At 29.1% G+C, this 19,653-nt stretch overlaps 1 protein-coding gene and 2 non-coding genes across 3 annotated transcripts; 1 reads left to right on the top strand and 2 right to left on the bottom strand.

Moving 5' to 3' along the window:
• Window positions 1-5,272: 5,272 nt before the first annotated feature.
• Window positions 5,273-5,339, bottom strand: Smp_tRNA_02266_Gln_TTG.1.1. Its single transcript has one exon. It is a non-coding gene (tRNA).
• A 2,748-nt stretch (window positions 5,340-8,087) lies between these two features.
• Window positions 8,088-8,154, bottom strand: Smp_tRNA_02142_Pseudo_CTG.1.1. Its single transcript has one exon. It is a non-coding gene (tRNA).
• Window positions 8,155-11,638: 3,484 nt separating this feature from the next.
• Smp_035640 (hypothetical protein) lies at window positions 11,639-17,389 on the top strand (the record flags this gene model as incomplete). The annotated part of the gene is made up of 2 exons (XM_018793317.1): window positions 11,639-11,675; window positions 17,133-17,389. 2 exons carry the CDS (start codon window positions 11,639-11,641, stop codon window positions 17,387-17,389), a joined length of 294 nt encoding a protein of 97 aa, XP_018647842.1.
• Window positions 17,390-19,653: the final 2,264 nt, after the last annotated feature.

Raw genomic sequence — 19,653 nt, 5'->3', positions numbered from 1 at the left:
ATTCGTTATAGACAATTACATGTATAGGCATAATATATATAAAATACACATACACTCAAGTGCAGTCGTTTCACTTTTGCCTTATTAGTATGTGGAGTGTACACAGACATACACACACATAAATATGCATTAATAGATGTACATATTCATATTATTTATATCTAATTAATTACTACTTAATTGCTGAACAAGTATAATTAACCGACTTATCAAAATGTTAAATATTATTATTATTATTATGGCAACGAGAATAATTAAGGCCAAATATAAGAGAGATATCGAGCAAGAGAGAGTATATATATAAATGAGTGTGTGTGTGTGTGTATGTATATATGAAACGGAGGTAGAGAGATAGACAAAATAATAAATTATTTAATTAAATTTAACTAATTGAATTCTGTCACTTAACCATTTTAAAATTAATAATAAAAATAATTATAATTTTAATAATTATTATAATAAATTATAACTATGCATAAATGTCATTAATATTCGTTTTAAAATAATTTTTTTGTAATGCTAGAGGGAAAAACTTAATTTTCGGCAGAAAATTATTATTACCCTACTATTTATACCATCAGTTAATAATAATAATAATGGTAATTGTTATTATTATTATTATTCACTAAAGAATTAGTTGAAATAATTATGATATATAATAAATATACTTTTAATTCCTATAAAATATTTGTAATAACCATATACCATTTGAAACAAAAAGTATCCATAATTAATTGACTGATAAACTACAATAATAATAATAATAATAATAATAATAATTGTTATTACTAAGATCCATATGGGTGTAATACTGGGGAAATAAGGATTTTATGTGGTTTTAGTCAGTGTATGAGTATCTATGCGAATCCGAGGGCATATATATATATGTCTGTACGGTTATAACAATTCGACTATTTTCTACAGTTCGATTTCCTCTTCATATTGTAGTTTCACCTTACTTATTGATAATCAATGGAAATTAAGGGAACACTGAACTGTTGTTTCTTTGCAGTATCATGGTGAATGGAAATCAATTTAGATGGTTTCATTATGATTAGAAACTATTGAAGAATTATTCAAATCTAGAAAGCATTAGGTGTAATATTTCATCATAGTCTGAGGCTTTAAGTTAGCAAAAGGTATCCACCGAAGCGTTCGACTATAGAAACCCAGGATCTTTAAGTAAAAACCGAAGTAATAAATCACCACCAGTGTTGAATAGGAGTAATCTTATGTTACAAATTGGCTAGGATTAAAAATATTGACTGTATTGTATTCCAACTCACCGGCTCGATGGCACTGAGTTAGCATAAAAAAAATTAAACGAGAACAGATAGTGACGTATACTTTTCAGCTAGAAAAGAATGGGTAGCCCTTTAGTGTTTCCTGGTGCTCAATCGTTTTGGAATTGATGAGAAATATAGTTCTATACACTCATGAAAAGTTATCTGTACAAAGAACACAATGTTTACTTATTGTTCGGTAAATTCGAAGATCGATACTGATAATGAAGCTGAAGGTCAAGTTGAAAAATCAGTCAATACAAGGGAAGGACAAACATGAGTCACAATGAAGAGAAATGCAGACAAGATTATCACCTACGTAATTAAAAATAATGAGTAGGAAACTTGAGACTTTAGTTTGATGCTTGTTCCGGTATATTGGGAAGAGGTATCAAGGATCTTGGAAGAAGTCATGCACTCTGTGGGTTTTGAACCCGTATCAACCAGCCTCAAAGTTAGAGACTATACTATTTATTTACTCAAGCCGTCTTCGACCTTCCGTAAAATTGAGATATTTAAATTAACTGATCACTAATGGGTAACAGATGTCACGTTTGTCCAGTTCTTAATTTTTATTGAATTGAGTTAATCAAATTCTAATGTGGTCACTGATTCAGGGTCTCCCGACAACTATCTTTAGCCATTTGACATCTAAACATTATAATTTAAGCATTACGATGTCGACTGCTACATAGCTGTTAACTGATGGACAAAAGTTCTTTTTTTTATTAATTCAACTTGAAGTAACTAAATCACACAGCTAAAATTCATTTGCTCGTCTGTGAGACATATTTCTTCTCTTCAAGAAGTGAGCACTAGTGATAACAGATGGAGCTTACTGATCCAATAAACTGTGGTGGCTATTAGTTGAATGTTTTAACTAAAATATACGTCACTATCGACTGAATGATTAAGAAGTTTAATAGTTTTAAAATGATTAATTTCATACGATTGTAAAGGTTCATAATTAATTCTTTGAAAAGATACCCTTTCGTTGAAATTTGTATTTTTAATGCTGAAAATGGGAATTATGTCGTGATCTAAATATTATTAGTAATAATTACACTTGCATGTTTACTTTATCTTAATACAATAATAATAAATAACAATAATATTACCATTATTCTTGGCCTAAATGAGGATTAATTATATGGTTTGAATTATTTTAATATTCATCATGAATAGAGTGGTTAATATGCAGACACACAAACACCAGAGATATTTGAACACTTTTCATCAAAAATGATGGTAATTATCGCCAACTATATATATGGACTATTAGTTAAATTATAATGATGTTGATGATGGGTGAATGCACTAGAATAATGTTATTGTATTTCCATCCCACCTCCATCAAGTGCACACATTTTATCCTTATCTAATAGTAACAATACAATAGTAACAATAACAATAGGAATTATTAATCATTATATATACTGTGATCAAATTTCCTTAATATATCTGATTACATATTATGGAAACTGGAAATTACTTCATTAGTTCCATTCACACACACATACACATGCACTTATTATTATAATGCTCTGTGTCTAACTTTCCCCACCGCCTAATCTTCTTATAAAAATATAAATAAACACGTAATTAGAACAAGTTTAGTAAACAAATTAAAAAATGCGCTTATTATGTTAAGATCGTATGTGCATATTATTCTGAGAAGGCGTTTTAAACAAAGGATGAATTCGATTGACGGAATACAACCTGATTTGTAAATACGTTTATTCATCTGTCGTTAGATAATAAACGGAAAGTTGATTTATTCAATTACAAAACATTTCACGCAGTTAGGTCATTAGTAACTGACTACATGTTAAATGAAAATGTTCAAAAATTACTGAAGTATCGATTAAATAAACGTTCCTCTATTAATGTATAAAGCTAACTTAACAAATTAGTTCTGAGTATGTTATGAGTAGAGATTGAGTTAGGATTTATGTAAACAACTTTAAACCTTTAAAGACAGAACCCGAATGCAACATAATAAGTACATTATCCTTGTTTCAAACTCAGTATTTCTTCTTACAAGCGAAACCAGTTAAAAACTTATATTTGTGAACTCCTTAAATTTGAACTACACTCTTTCATCAAACATTCACCATCGTTATCTCTGGAAGCTAATAAGTTTTCTTAAAATTACTTCTTAATTATAAAATAAAACAGTCATTCAAATAAAAATCAACATATCTATTATTTGTCAGAGGGTTCAGTGGTCTATCGGTTAAGTGCTCGCACACGAGACTGGTAGATCCTAGGTTCGAATCTCGCGAGGTGGGATCGTGAATGCGCACTTCTGAGGAATCTCACAATAGGATGAAAATACAGTCCAGTGCTTCCAGATTTTCCATGGTGGTCTAGCTTCAATTGACTCATGATCTCAACTATATAAAAATATTTATTATTCGACTTGCTGTCATAAATGTAAAGATTTATTCAAAAAGCATATATACATGAAATAGATGTCTTTTCCTTTTAAATATTTCTTAACACTCTCATTCTAACATATAAACATAAATGTCTGACATCATCGATATTTACATTATGTAAATACTTTAATGAAAATTCAAGTCAAGCAAAATCTTTGATCTCTTCCCTCCCCCTCTTAATTCTTTATTTTTAAAGATTATATTTACATTAAACAAAAATTTAGGGATATATGATGAGGAATGTTAGATAGAATCGATTAATGGTCACGCGACCATGTTAATTGACTATTAGACAGATTAATCGATTTCCACAGAGAGAGAAAAAGAGAGACAGAGATGGTTAATTTTATGTAAAGCGCTCGCGCGCAAACACGTGCGGAATATCTTGTTTAAAGCAACAACAAAAAATAGAGTAGAATATAAAAATTAAACTTTAATAATTAATTTTTATTACTTCTACCACCAGTGATAATGTTATTTTTTAATATAAAGAAAAAATAATGAAGTGAAGATGAATAGAAGAGTCTCTAGACAAAGGTGAAAATTTATTTATGTGAATAATTAAATCTATCTGTGTTTGTGTGCTTATGTGTATAGAGGTTTATATTCATGAATTTGTCAAAGTTACTTATCTCTTTTCATATATTTTAATTTATCAATAATCTCCATCTATCAACCTCTGTACCTTTAATTAATTACCAATTCAGTTGTTAATTTTTACTCTTAAAAATACCAAAATATATATACACATATAATTACTCAAATGTGTATAATGCGTTCCAAAATTAAGGTTAATCTGTTTATCAATGAATCTGATGTAAAAAAAAAAATCAACATCATAAAGATTTTGTAAGATTTGGAATATAGGTGAGTCATATATATAACCGGTGTTAGTACATATAATTCATATTATAGTCGTAGTCAACACAATTTTACATTTCAGAATAGATAATGTAACTCTTCTGATTTATCTTACACTGAACTGACACCTTGGATAAGTATTAATTTGAATATAATGAATTTTCGAAGACTTACAGTAAAGACTTGCCAATCAATCGATGGTTGTCGATTGTTAGCGTCATTTCTTATTTCATGAATATATATATATATATATATCACTTTTATTTTTCACGTGTCAGGTGTGAAACACTTATCTACTTCAATCATTTAAAAGTGATCGAGTAGTACAGTGAGTTGATTGATGTTGGACATGTGCACTATTAAGCCCTAGCTCAGCGGTCTAGAAGATAAGCTTTCGCACACGAAACTGGAGGACTTACGTTCGTTCCCTCATGGTGGTATATCGGGTCCACATTATTGAGTCTCATACTGATGGTGGTATTCAGCTAAGATCAGTCCGTGACGAAATCCAGTATGATAAATTTCCTTATAATTTTTTTCGACTAAAATAAATGACTAAATGCTTCCAAAAAAATCACGGGAACATTATAAGCAAAGATGGATAGTGGATAGCAGTGGAATCCAGGACACGCGTTTCGTCCTATTTGGGACTCGTCAACTGGATGTACATGCATCTCAGAATTGATGTTCACTCTGGGACTCGAACCCAGTACCTTTCGCTTCAAACGCCATCGCATTATCCACTCGGCCACTGAGTCCTGATAGCCACTTGCTTGTGGTTGTATTATTGATCATTGAATTCAATGTATTTTGGTAAGCAATCGATAAGACAGAGGTTGAAGAGATATTTATGTGACCAATTAATTTAAATTAGACATTATTCGTATCTTCTATATCAGCCTGAGGACCATTAAACCTTTTATTAAACAAAACGAGTTAACTGTCTCGTTTTTATGTACCCATGCATAAACGCAGACATAAAAAAAATAGTTTTCGACAACATTATGTATGTGAACATTAATTTTTAAAAAAAAAAACTTATTTAACATGAAATGAATAATTGAGTAATTAATACATAACTATGTGATAGGCTTTCAAATATTTACGTATACATCTACACGTGTTTACACTTACCTTAATTACAAATAATGTTTAATTGGTTTCATCATTGTTTTTTTTTAACCATTGTTTGTGTCTGCCCTCCTCCTTGTAACATTTTATAATCCCTATCTTTGTTATTTACTATATAAAGATTAAAGATATATGCTTTTAATGGATTTGTAAAAGGATGCCTACTACACTTTTAAAATGCCTATTCAAATATTCACATTTTTGTGTTTGAATGTGTCTTTGTCTACGTAATTACTACGTGTTAATTTATGTAATTATAATTGAAGTGAGTTTCAATATTTTTTTTGTTATAAAATGGGATATTAAGTGTTTTACTCTTTTCCCTACACAGACACAAGGCTATTTGTATGTGTTTGTATGTGAGTTAGTCAAATCTATCTATCTATATACGTGAACCAAATTACGTTCATTATTATTAAACAGACTTAAAAAACTGAGGAAGATGGATAGTTAAAAAAAACGATTATCCTAATAGTAATAATGATTATTATTATTAAATGTGCGTGTTTTACATTGGATGGATAGATTAAGAAATATGGTGAAAAACAAGAAAATAAGAAAAAAAAAGATTGATTAATTTTCCCTTAATTGAAGAAACATAATTTTTTTTTCCAAAAAGTGGAAAAAAGAGTTTTATTAATTTCTTTTTTGTCTTTAAACATTCACTAGGATTAAATACGTTTGTGTGAGTGTGTAGCAGAGAAAGTATGTATATATATGTGTGTATATATATATATAGTAATATATCATACATATTAATGAATTCTTTGTAATTAAATTAACATACTAATCAATTTGTCTCGCTAACATTTCCATTTTCGGTATGTATTATTTGAGTGTGTATGTGTGTGTGTGTGTATATATATATACATAGACATATATTCCCTATTTACATAAAGTAACATAATAAAATCAATTATTTAAATAAGTATTTATTTTAAGCATGTATAAATAGAAAAAAATATTTCAACTATCACACATGGGAAAAATAATTTCCAAGTTCAACAGCTGTTCTGATATCATTAAATTCCCATTAATTTTAAGCCTATTAATAATTACAATAAGCCTATTAACTAAATGAGTGAAGTAAGTGAGTGCAAGTTAGGTCTGTATGGAGAGAGACAGATAAGTGGGTATGTAGTGAGAGAACGAGAGAGAGAAAGAGATTAAGACATTGTGCATGAGCGTGACATACTAGAAACTTCTATTACATATAAACAATTTTTTGTTTTTAACAATAAATTATTTTTTTTTTAAAAAAATATAATTAATTTATGTAGGTTCATTAGCAACTTAACCCAAAATTAATCCGATAATAGATACAGGCGTACATACATCGAATTTATTTAAGTGTCTCAACCCCTACACCAGTATACATACATACATACACACACACATTTAATTATAGTTTATGCATATACATACATTTTTATTTCGTCGATTTGAAAAAAAAAATTAGGATTAGCATAGAATTTCAAAAATAAATTATGTTCGTGATAATACAGTCGTTAATTAATTAATTTATTTATTTATTCATCGATCAAAATTAATTAATTAAATTGTCCGTTAGTTAATTATTTTGTATACAATATAAAAATCAATAGTTTATTATAAATTAAATTTTCATTAAGAAATGGATAAAAAAATAAGAGAGAGAGATAAAAATGTTTTTATTGAAAAAAACAAAACACACACACAATTTATTACTATATATTTTAAATAAACAATTTTATATTGGAAATTTGGCTGAGGTTATCCATCCACCCTTTTTTAAATATTCAGTTAATATGAATGATATCCAGCTTTTTTTTGTAAAAGGTATTTTTCTATTTATTTGTCAAATGAGTCCCATTTTTTTTTAAAAGTATAATTTTCAGTAGATATTTCATTCATAAACATTTGTCTGCAATGAATATATTAGTATAGCACACTTCAACAAAAAGTATTGTGAATGTTATCGCCTAAAATAAAAATTTCGGGTGGAAAACTACAGTCTTATATACTAGATTCACCAAGTGAATAAATAAAGTCAGTACTGCGAAATCGTAATTACCGCGGACTTATTGAATACTGAAATGTGAATAGAGAAACTCAAACATTGATTAGAACATTTAAAAAAATTTTCTAAATTACACTTATATTTTCATTCATTCAGTATTGTTTGTTTAAATCATCCCATTTATGTTTTTAGGACTACAACTGGTCAGTCTCTTATTTCCATATGTGCATACTGTGCGTATTGCCTCGATATAGCCTTAATTTACAAGCATTATAAGCAAAGATGGATAGTGGCTAGCAGTGGAATCCAGGACGCGCATTTCGTTCCATTTGGGACTCGTCAGCTGGATGTACCTGCATCTCAGAATTGATGTTCACTCTGGGACTCGAACCCAGTACCTTTCGCTTCAGACGCCATTGCGTTATCCACTAAGCTACTGAGTCCTGATTTATATATTTCTATGTTTATTCGTATTTATATGATATTCATAATTCAATCTTTTATTTTACAGATTAAATGTCCAGTTTTTTTTCACAAATTCGAAACTAATGAACTAGCTAACCAATTGACTAATTGTTAAATATTTAAAGAGGTCTTACCATTATTATGATTATTATGGGAGAGAAAAACAATGGCATCAACAGATAGACATAAGATCTCATTAAATTCACCACAATATTTAAAAAAAAAGAAGAAAAGAATCAACCTAATATAATTTAATCAAATACACATTGATATAGTTCGAATTGTAGATGAATTCGTTTATGTTTAGTAAAGGAAATAGAGGGGGAAAAAACAAGATGCTTGTTAATCAATATTTGTATATTATAATTAAAATTCTTTGTTTGTGCACGAATAATTTTATTTCTTCAATCCGTTTTTTCATCTTTTCTCATTTTGATGTAGTATAGTGGATTAATTAATTAATTAATTTAATCAGTCAGTCGTATTAAAGGATTGAAGAAAATGAGCAAACAGCACGCATTGAAATTGTTTAGGCTAGGATGCGTTTTTTTTGTGGTTGATGGTGTAAATAATAATAATGATGATGTGTTTTAATTGAAGTCGGTAAAATAAAAAAATTTAACCATGTTAATTAAAAATATCTAAAAAATGTCGTGAATTAAAAAATCACTCTAACCATTGACAACCATCGATTGATTAGCAAGTTTTTACTGTAAGTCTTCGAAAATTCATTATATTCAAATTAATACTTATCCAAGGTGTCAGTTCAGTGTAAGATAAATCAGAAGAGTTACGTTATCTATTCTGAAATGTGAAATTGTGTTGACTACAGCTATAATGTGAATTATATGTACTAACATCTGTTATTAAGAATCTGGATGTGATATATTGTGTGTTGGTCAGATTATTTTATTACTAACGGAAGTTTATGGTAGTTATTGATTTTCATGGTATATATCGTGGAGTGAATTTAAAGAGAATATCATGTAGAATAAAAAACCACTGTACGGGTGTTTCACCCTAGTATAATATTCCTCAACGGTGATGAGTGGAATTATATGCTAGACAGTGTTATCAACGGATGGGATAGGACAGTGGTTGCACAATATTGCAAATTGACTGAAGTCCATAATATAAACTGTTGGATCCCAACTCAATGAACTAGCGGTTAAGAGAATGCAGAAAGGCATGAAAACCTTGGATTCAATCACCGATTGGATCTTGGTTTAAAACTTCTGAGGAGTCGTTTGCTGCTAATGAAACAACTTTCTAGTGATTCTTGGTTTTCAGTGGTTGTTTAATTAAGGTCACTTCATTTTGTGAACTATTTAAGCTACTTGTGCCACTTGATTGTCAAAGTGAATATGATATGAATGGGTTTGAATCTATGACTTACTATTTGAGAATCGACTTTTTTAAATTTTTGAGTCCCCACTCATTCAAAATGTCGAATCTTAATATCATTGAATTACCAATAACGGTGAAATGTAAAATATGCGTTTTTCCCTTTATAGGACCCTCCATATATATGTACCTACATGCTGGTTTTGATGTTCGTACTGAGACTTCAACCCAGTATCAGTCGCTTCATCATCAACTCATAAGATACCGAACTAGGAAGGCAAGATATTCGTTGACTTTTCAATTGAGTATAATGATATAAGTCAAGGTGTGTGATTTGCATAACAACTAAGACTAATATTGACTATGAACAACAGAAAATTGTAATTCCGTACTAGTATTTTAATAAATTCATCTAGTTTATTAATATTTAACTCCAAAATAAATTGGAAAGCGTCAGGTAAAATATTAAGGTTTATTTGTTCTTAAGCAATGAACTACAACTGTTAACTTTGTGCTTATACTTAAATTGTTAAGAGATATACAAAGAAAATTGTGATAGGTTTTTTTGTGAGGGAAAATAACCTAAATTAATGTATTTTTCGTAAATTCGTGAGTTTTATTCATATGGGCTGATCTCAGTTGGAATATCATGGAAAAGTAGAAAGCACAGGATAGCTGTTTCTTTTCAGTATGGAATCCTTCAAGAGTGTGCACCTATAAACATATCCGGACCAAGATATTCAAATCTCACAGCAAACCATTAGTCATTTGAAATACTGTGTTGACTCTTAGTGATACAGTTCCAATTTCAATGACCTTTATGACAAGAATTAGGTGTCCATTTCTGTTTTTCGGTTTCTAAAGATACCCGAAATGAGAGTGACCTTTGATGAATACAACCTACGAATTAAGTCAATTTTCAAAACTATTTCACCATTCACCTTTATATAGTTTTTTTCTGTTTTCATGAATCAATTTGTCTAATGCTCAATAAACTTCCTTAAATTATGCCTTATTTTAACTCATTAGAAAAAACAACACATAGATCACTTTAACATAACCAGCTGATTGCATTTAGACAATTTATGAAGTTAGAAATGTCATAAATATTAGCTATCAATTTAAATGTGTTTTAAAGATAAACACGTTTATTAATGTAATTGATAATTGAAACTTATTATGAAATCATAATCATATTTAAAGTACAATAAAAAAAATGTAAACATTTATTTTTATCAATATTGTGTTTACTGTGCTAGATGATTCTAGTGTGAAGTTCTTGTTGTTGTGCGCTTTTTATCACTGGAATAACCTAAATGAAAAGATAGGATTTATTTGTATTGATCAATAACAGTGTATATTGAATGATTCTATCGTATCAAGCATTTAACTTTTTACATAGAAACAAAAAATACCTAAATTACTAGTTTGATTAAATGAATTTTGTTACCATTTTCATACAACAAGTGAATATTATTTATTTATTGTTATATGAAATATTAATTTCTGAAAAGTTTCAGGACAGGATTAAATAATTGTTAAGTGATTACTATGGTACTTTACTGCCAGTTTTTAATGACAAATATTTATTTTTCATAGTTGAAAGCGTGAGTCAATTGAAGCTAGACCACCATGGAAAACCTGAAAGCACTGGACGGCCGTTTCATTCTATTATGGGACTCCTCAGAAGTGCGCATTCACGATCCCGCACTCGCGAGATTCGAACCCAGGACCTACCAGTCTCATGCCAGAGCCCTGAACCGATAGACCACTGAGCTGGCATTCAACGGTGTTAATTTAATTTAATTAAACTCTGCATAAATCATCTCATTGTATGTTACTTAACTTTCTACAATCAATAATATTACCATAGAAAAAGTTTAATTGTAGGAATTGAATTTAATTTAAAAAAGGCTTTGTTTCATGAAATGACCTCAATTTATATTATCGTTAGAAATTACAGAGGGCTAAATAATTGTTTCTTTCTATTATAGAACTTGTCTACTTGTTGAATGTTCCCTGAACCGTCCAAAAAAGAAATTCATCATAGAATGAATGAACTAATTATTCGATTCTTCTTGGTTTTCAACGGTAAACTCTCTTAAAGTTAGTTTATGACGAATACCACTTACAAAGCTTTTGATGTTGAAAGTATGTAGGTTTTTTTTACCATTTTATGAAAAGTATTATCCCACCCTCGCTCTCTATTCACGGACAAATTTTTATTACCATCTGTCAAAAGATGATGGACAAAATAATAATAATTACACTGATGAAAAAAGAAGAAAAAACACTGAAAGGAAAAAAAAACAGCTTATCGTGAATTAATGGGTCAACGCTATATTGACAAATAGTTGACATTTGTTGTTAATATTGATTTTACTGAAGAATTCCTACAGAAACAAATCATAATGCATGTACTTATTATACATTAAACATGTAACTGAAGTGTATTTAAATATATTTTGAACACTTACACAGATAGACCAACGCTCACACGCACACATCAAATCGAAGGTCATAATTTACATTCATTTAAAATTTGAAAAACGATTAACATTAAGTACAGCAGTAATGGCAGCGGCTTAGGAAATACAACATTTGACATGTTAATTCTGATCTGTGCTTATGTAATTTATCATCTTGTGAAATGTTGTATTAACAAAATTAAAAATAAAGTGATCAATAGATGGCATCTTTGACCTATCTCTACGTACATGCATTGATGATTGATTTAAAATGGAATTAAAATAACTATGTTATTATTAATACTATTGTGGTGTGTACTACTGATGTCGATAGATATAAGTAGTATGTATCATCAATCAAAAGTGAAATACCTGGAGGCAGAAGGTTAAGAAGATCGAATAAAAGAGAACGAGAACAAGGAATGGTTGCAATGAAAATGAAGGAACAGTGGATTCTGAGACGATTGGTTGACATTTGCAAAAGGAATAGTTAGGTTTGAGACAATTGACTGACATTTTGAGAATTAAGTATCTATTGTATAATTTTCAGATTTTACTAAGACGGTAATATTATTTTAAACCGCATCTTCTCTTATTTAGCATTATTGTGAACTCATTTTTCTTTATTGTACTACCCTTAAATCCTTTATTTCTTCACAATATATTATTCCCTCATTTATACTTCATTTATATTGCTTCTAGTAATACCAGAATTTGTATATATTAAATAGTAATAAAGAATAATAACGTATTAGCTTCATGCGTGTTAGCAATTCTCAACAAGGTGGATATGTTTGATATTAATCTTGAGGGCGTTGATGTTCGCCGTGAAATTCAGATCTGTTTTATATGGTATACATATATGGAGTGAGATGTTAAGAACCGTGCTTTTCAACGCATAAATGATTTCTTTTGTTGAATTGAAATGGTTGTAATAATAGGTGATCCTCTGACTAGTAGAAGAATCATAATATATCACAATCTATTCAATATGGTTTTTAGAGTGTTGTCAATCAGTTTGGACAGTTAAAGCTAGACTAAGATAAAAAACAGGCCAAAGACCTAGATGCCATATTAATCAGCACTTATCAGCACAGTATGTATTTAAAATTTTCCTGAGAAATTGATGTTAAACTACTCGGTGAAGTTAGATATTATCAGTATGATGAAAATTTATGTTTATACATACGATGAGTGTGTTTTACTGAATTACCACAACCTATCTTCTGAAGATTACTTTTATAGGTAGCAACAATCACAAATTAATCTTAGTTGAGATACCAGTGAATACTGGGAAGCATGGAACAGTTATTTAAATTTAGCATAAAACTTCTTAAAAGAGTTCACTCGTAATGGTATCAAGAAAAGGACCTAGGACCTTCAGCTATCACAGTAGATGTCTAACCATTAGTGTGCATTAATAAAGAGTGCACTTCTGTGAAACAATAGCTATCCAGTGTTTCCTAGTTTTCAACGGTGCTCCATCTGAGATTGATTCGTAATAAACGTCAGTTACAAATTGAAACTAGTCACCATCAAAATCCCTTCAAATAAACTATTATTATTACTGTAAGCATTAATAGTAGTGTGATTTTCATTAAAAGTCTCGAAATATCTGAACCTTAGTAATTATATATGAAGTTCGCTTACCTATAGACAGAAATTACGATATAACAACAAATGTTAATATTATTTAACAAGAAGAACACTAAAGTAAATGTGATTAAAAAAAATGAACAGTAACCTAGTTGCTATCCTTTATAATGGTTGGGACATGTATTATGGTGAGCTCAACTATCCACTACTTCGACGTGCAATGTGTGTTAGTGTAGAAGTAGGTTGGAAAAAAAATAAACAAAGTTAAACAATGATGTGATATCAGTCCATAAAGTAATTTGATACTCAACTGGCTATGTTAATAGATAAAAACTACAACACTAAAATCCTTACGATAATCGTAATTACTATTTGGAGATGTTTCATGATATGACTTGGAATCATTCTCAATGGGATAGGTGTATTCACTGATTACCTTTTCTTATATCTTGATATTTGAAATGGTCTGAATTTTTACTTCTGAATCACATCGTCTATATTAAGTTTGTTTTATCATCACTAACGTTGAAACTCTTTTTACCATTCTACAATTTATGTTGATCATTTCATATTATTGTGTTGATATCGTGTGACCAGTTGAACTTATTCACATATGTGCCAAGATTTACGTTCTATATGACTAACTATCCAGCATGAATATATACGTTTTTGGTTTACTCATACAACCCATATTGAAATCCATTTCATGAAGTCAGTAATATAAATATTCCAATTCCAAAATAGTTTAAATCACAGTTGTACTTAGTCAAACAACCGTTGATAATCTGAACTAACATTTGCTGGATAACTATTTCATTCTTGTGATGGAACTACTCAACAAGGAGTACTTCTTTCCGAGAATTAAACTTCTTTGGCAAATAGGTTCTATGATTTTTGTACATTTTATAAGTAACTCTCATTCAAAGCTGAGAAGCAAGAACTAGTACAAACAATAAAGTTTTTAAACAGTTATTCCATTATTTCTTTGCTGATGTAAATAGTTCGGAAAGACATTAACTATTAAAGAGTTAATCAAGTAAGGATTGAGGCAGTTATTACCTGATTGTATAGTCTGAAATATACGTATATTGTCTTAAAATAGTTACAGTTAAAAGTGTAAGCAAATCGGTCTTTTAATTTTCGCCACAAAATTCTACATTTGAATATTCTCTGTTCCACTTTTTGTATCAGTCACCGTAGATAAGCTCTAGATTAATGAACAATTTGCTTCAAGAAGAAAAATTCTCGTAAAGTCCTTGTTAAAAGCCGCAATTTAACAAAATTTTTTATTAAATATCACATAGTTAAAGTTTGACATTATGAACTGTCTATACTTACAAGCTGAGAGTAAAATGCTTACAGTCAAACTGAAATGTCTTCGTTTGAGTTATATTTCAGTTTTGGATATTGTGTCTTCTCATTCGTATATATTGTCATATATTAAAGTAAGTCAAGTGTTGTTCAAGAGTGCTTTGTTTATCATTTTAAAAAATATTAATTCATGATGAGAATAATATTGGAATAATAAAATCTTATGTAATGGGGCTAAAAACAGTCTACCAAAAAGTCAAACATATAGATACCTTTATCGAAATTCACCAGGGAAGCATATGAATGAAGAGTTTAAAGTACATATCAAATCACGTACTGATAGCAGACTTTAAACTTATTCTAGTGCATATACAGTTTCGTTTGGATTATGAATAGCGGTTGATTTGCCGTGACATATGTTTCTTCATATCTAGGACTAATCAAATGGATCACACGTACATCTTAGTATTAATTCGCATAGTGAGAATCGAACCCGGTACTCATAGTTTGAAATGTCGAAAGGGTTATCCACTGAGCTACTAAACACAAAAAATTAATGATTTTTTTAACACAGATATGAAGCAACTTGCATGGATTTGTATTTTTCCACCGTTCCTAGTATCAACAGTGAGAAAATATAAGTCACATACAAACAACAATCAATATTTGGTTTTCGATTTATTTTGTTTTTAACCAATCTCAGTTGGAATATTTCAGAAGAGTTATTAGCTCTGACAGAAAATTTTATTCTCGATGTAGAAAATTTCTTTAAAATAAGGTTTACAATAAGTAAATTGGATCCGTCACAAAATGATCTCAGTTCGGGTACCACTGAAACTCAATCAACACTGGGTCCAATCATTAGTTGGTTAAAGATTGACAATAATCGCTATTCGCATTACAGGATGCAACAATTATCCATTGCTCTTTTGTTTTACAATGACACTCTAAATGAGATCAGTCTGTGACGATAACTACCAACAAATTAAAGCAACCTACACAATCATCTCCAACCAGAATTCTTTATAATTCAATATTTCCAGACTAATTCGCAATAAAATCATGAGAAGAAAGACTTTTGCAAATCTGTAATAACGCTCACATTTCTACATATATAATTATATTTACATAAATACATGGGATAAAGTATGTAAAAGTTCACGAACTCCCTATTTGGATCGTATACTTTTAAGTAATATGTAGATGTATGAGTATATATTAGCTCCATAGAATAGTAATGTTTTCGAGTTTTTCTTTTGCTGTCATATGTAATTTGTTTGTTTTCCCAAAAAGTTACATGCATTATTTTGTCCTAATTGACAGATTCAATATATTTTTTCACATTAAATAATTACATAACATCGGTATATATTTATGGAGATTAATTCGCTTATGTGTGAGAGTTTAAAAGATTTGACGTTTATGGTTAATGGTACTATGTGTAAACTTCAATCAAATATACAATGAATGTGACAATGTGCCTAAGAAAGTACTTCTTTTCAATTTGTTACAAGTTTCATTTGGTCAAGTTTGAAATATATATTTTGTTCTTTTATAAAAAAAAAATAGTAACATATTACTTGGCTACCTAAAATGACGAAACTTGAGAGAGATTCAAATGCCCAACCAGTTCGCTTCATGTAGACTGCAACTAATGACTTATAAGCACATACTGTTAAAAAAATTTCACACTATAAATAAACAGATACATAAGTTCACAAAATTTGTTTAGTTTTCAGAATACACAATTTCTGTAAACCTTATACGCTGAATGTATATTTTGTTAAAGTCTAACTATAAATTTTTAAACACTTGATCATATGCGAATCTTTAGTTTGGTACTTCATGAATAATCATTACATAAAAACGAAGCTTTAAAACAGTGGATAAATGTAACATAATTTCATTTATACGTGTATATATTTGTCGATAGTTTGCACCGCAAACTGACCTTACAGAGGTGACCATTGAAAATTAGAGAACACTGTACAGCCGTTTCGCCCCATTATGGGACTCCTCAGCAGTGCAAATCCATGGTCCATGACAGAGAGTCGAACCAAGAACTCTTGATCAACTATTCCTGATTTTCAATGACGGTCTAACGAAGATCAGTCTACTATTTAAAGTATAAAAATCCTGCAATGTTCACGAACATCCTACACTAATATATAAAAGCGGAATAGAAGATACTCACTTATGTTTTGAGCCATTTCATCCATTGCTAAACTTAAAGGATACCATGCAGCGGCCGCGGCCACAGCAGCTGCCGTACTAGTGCTATATGGATTCATTGATATAGATGAATTCGCATTGATTGTGGTTGACGCCGATGATGCAAATGTTGCTGACGACAATGTAGACACCGTTGAAGAGGATAATGAAGGTGATGCTGTTGACGATGTCGTAGTCAAAGATGATATTGTATTTCTTTCTGAATTATTATTATTACTGATAGAGTTTAATAAATTTGGTATATTACTGATAAATTGATTAAATGGTAATAAATTCAAATTATTGTCAATATTATTCGTTGATGTAACTGGATGAAATGAATCTTCATCTATAATACTACTACTATTATTTGTAGTATTATTATTATATAATGACTGAAAACTATTTAACAATCTTTGATGTTGTTCCTGTCTCTGTTGCTGAAATTCAATTGAATTATGAACACTATCAGTATTGAATGAAGTCCACGTTAAAGGACTAGCACGTTGCATAATTTTGACCAGTACCACCACAAGGACCGGTCAGTTAAAAATGATGCTCATACACATACGCTACACCGCATACATAAACACTCCTCAGAAAGAATAATTGAATAATGATCAATGATCAAAACAAGTAAATATTAATCCACAATTATTGTTCTTGTTTGTTTTGTGGGTTTAACTGTCGGTTGATTGAGGGAGATATTATTTTTGCTTATGTTGAATATGATAATTTTTTAAATATTTTTTGTCTCACAGTTATGTAACTGTTTTCTTCTTTGATCTCTTTATATTTTTTTCTCGTAGATCCTTCTTTGTCCCCAATATTCACCGTCTTTCTAAATTATAATAGTGTCAATGAAATGTTTATTATGAAGTATAAATTATTTTTTCCTCAATAAAATATGGTTATTATATTAAATATTGAATGATAGCAAACTTAATTTTGAAGATAGACATTCTGTAAATAGATGATTGAATAATTGTTTTCGTGTGTATGTATTCCTCAGTTGTGAATGATTGTGTGTGTGTGTACGTGTTGGTATTTATATGTATTAATATGTAATGATAATTATATTACTATATCGCCCGTAGTCGTCTTCGTACTACTGATAGTAGTTATAACAGTATAGATAGTAATAATAATAATAATTTAATTTGACGATTCATTCATATATGCACTGTCTGTGTAATCATGTACACACATATGTATACATACAAATGCACATATTACATCAATTATGAAGTAGATAAACCACATACACAATTATTATTCAACTACAGAGGAAACTAACAATTTCAATAGCATAAGATAATTTCACTGACTTTAATAGAAGAGTGAGATAGTAAGAGAAAAGAGTAACGTTGTTTTATTTGTTAATGGTGTTTTTGTCTACAATCTTTTCAATATACTAATGTGAATAAAATTAAATATAATAATAATAGTAATAATGACAAGAGAACACAGTAACATGTGTGTATAGTTGTATACCTATTAGTTCATTTGTATGTATATTTGTATCTATGTGTATAGAATAAGTTGTAAAACCATCCAATTGACAAATTAAAGATGAGTTGATCTAACCAATTAAATAACTAGAAATTTTTTTTGAAAAAAAATTCATAGACAAGGTGATAAAGAACAAGAAGAACAATAATAATAATAATGGTAGATTTCTTCATCAAGGAATCTATCGAAGTTCATCAAATTTGTCTGATGGTATTACTATATATATGTTCATGTACAAGTTCATAGGGTTATGTATATATATTTAAATGAATTTGTACAGTTGAACAACTTAATAGTCAAAGAAGAATATCATCATAGAAATATTAATATTGACCTACCACAAATCAAATAAAGAATTTATACCTGTCTTTAATTAATCTGTCTATATATTTAATCAAATAGTTGCTACAAGGTCATCTATTTAAATTCAAAAACTTGATGGAATGTCAAATGATAGGTTAGTTTCTAAGTTATCTCTATTTAAATTAACCAACCAAATTATTCGTTTATTAAAATATATATCCTTGTCTATCCAATCAACCATATATATATACATATATACACACTCACAAATACATACATACAATAAACATATGCACATACAAAACAAATTTCCATTAATAATAATAATAATAATATTTTTTTAAAAACTATTATTCATTGAAAAAACAAACAAATTTGGAAAGCGAAAAAACAAAAAAAAACTTTTAGGAAATAAATTATCATCTATTTACAATTTATTTATTTTATTTGATCTTTATCATTATATATTTATGTTTTATTTGTTTATCCCTTCTTCTTTATAAATTTTGTTTTGTAAAAAAAAATAAGTAGTCTATGTTGATTGATTGTTTTATGGAGGTAAAGCCGGAATTGACCTTTTAACCTTGAAATAAATTGAAATTAATTCTTCAGGAAAATTAAAAATAAAAATAAAAACAACTGTATGATGCATATAAATAAGTGATTCATTCATCAGAATCAATGGGTGTGTAATTCATTAAATAATAGTAGTAATAATAATAACTAAA

This window comes from Schistosoma mansoni, chromosome 1 (genome assembly GCF_000237925.1).
Source record: "Schistosoma mansoni strain Puerto Rico chromosome 1, complete genome".
In the NCBI taxonomy this organism is placed as follows: domain Eukaryota; kingdom Metazoa; phylum Platyhelminthes; class Trematoda; order Strigeidida; family Schistosomatidae; genus Schistosoma; species Schistosoma mansoni.
This window is presented reverse-complemented; position numbering and strand designations above follow the sequence as displayed.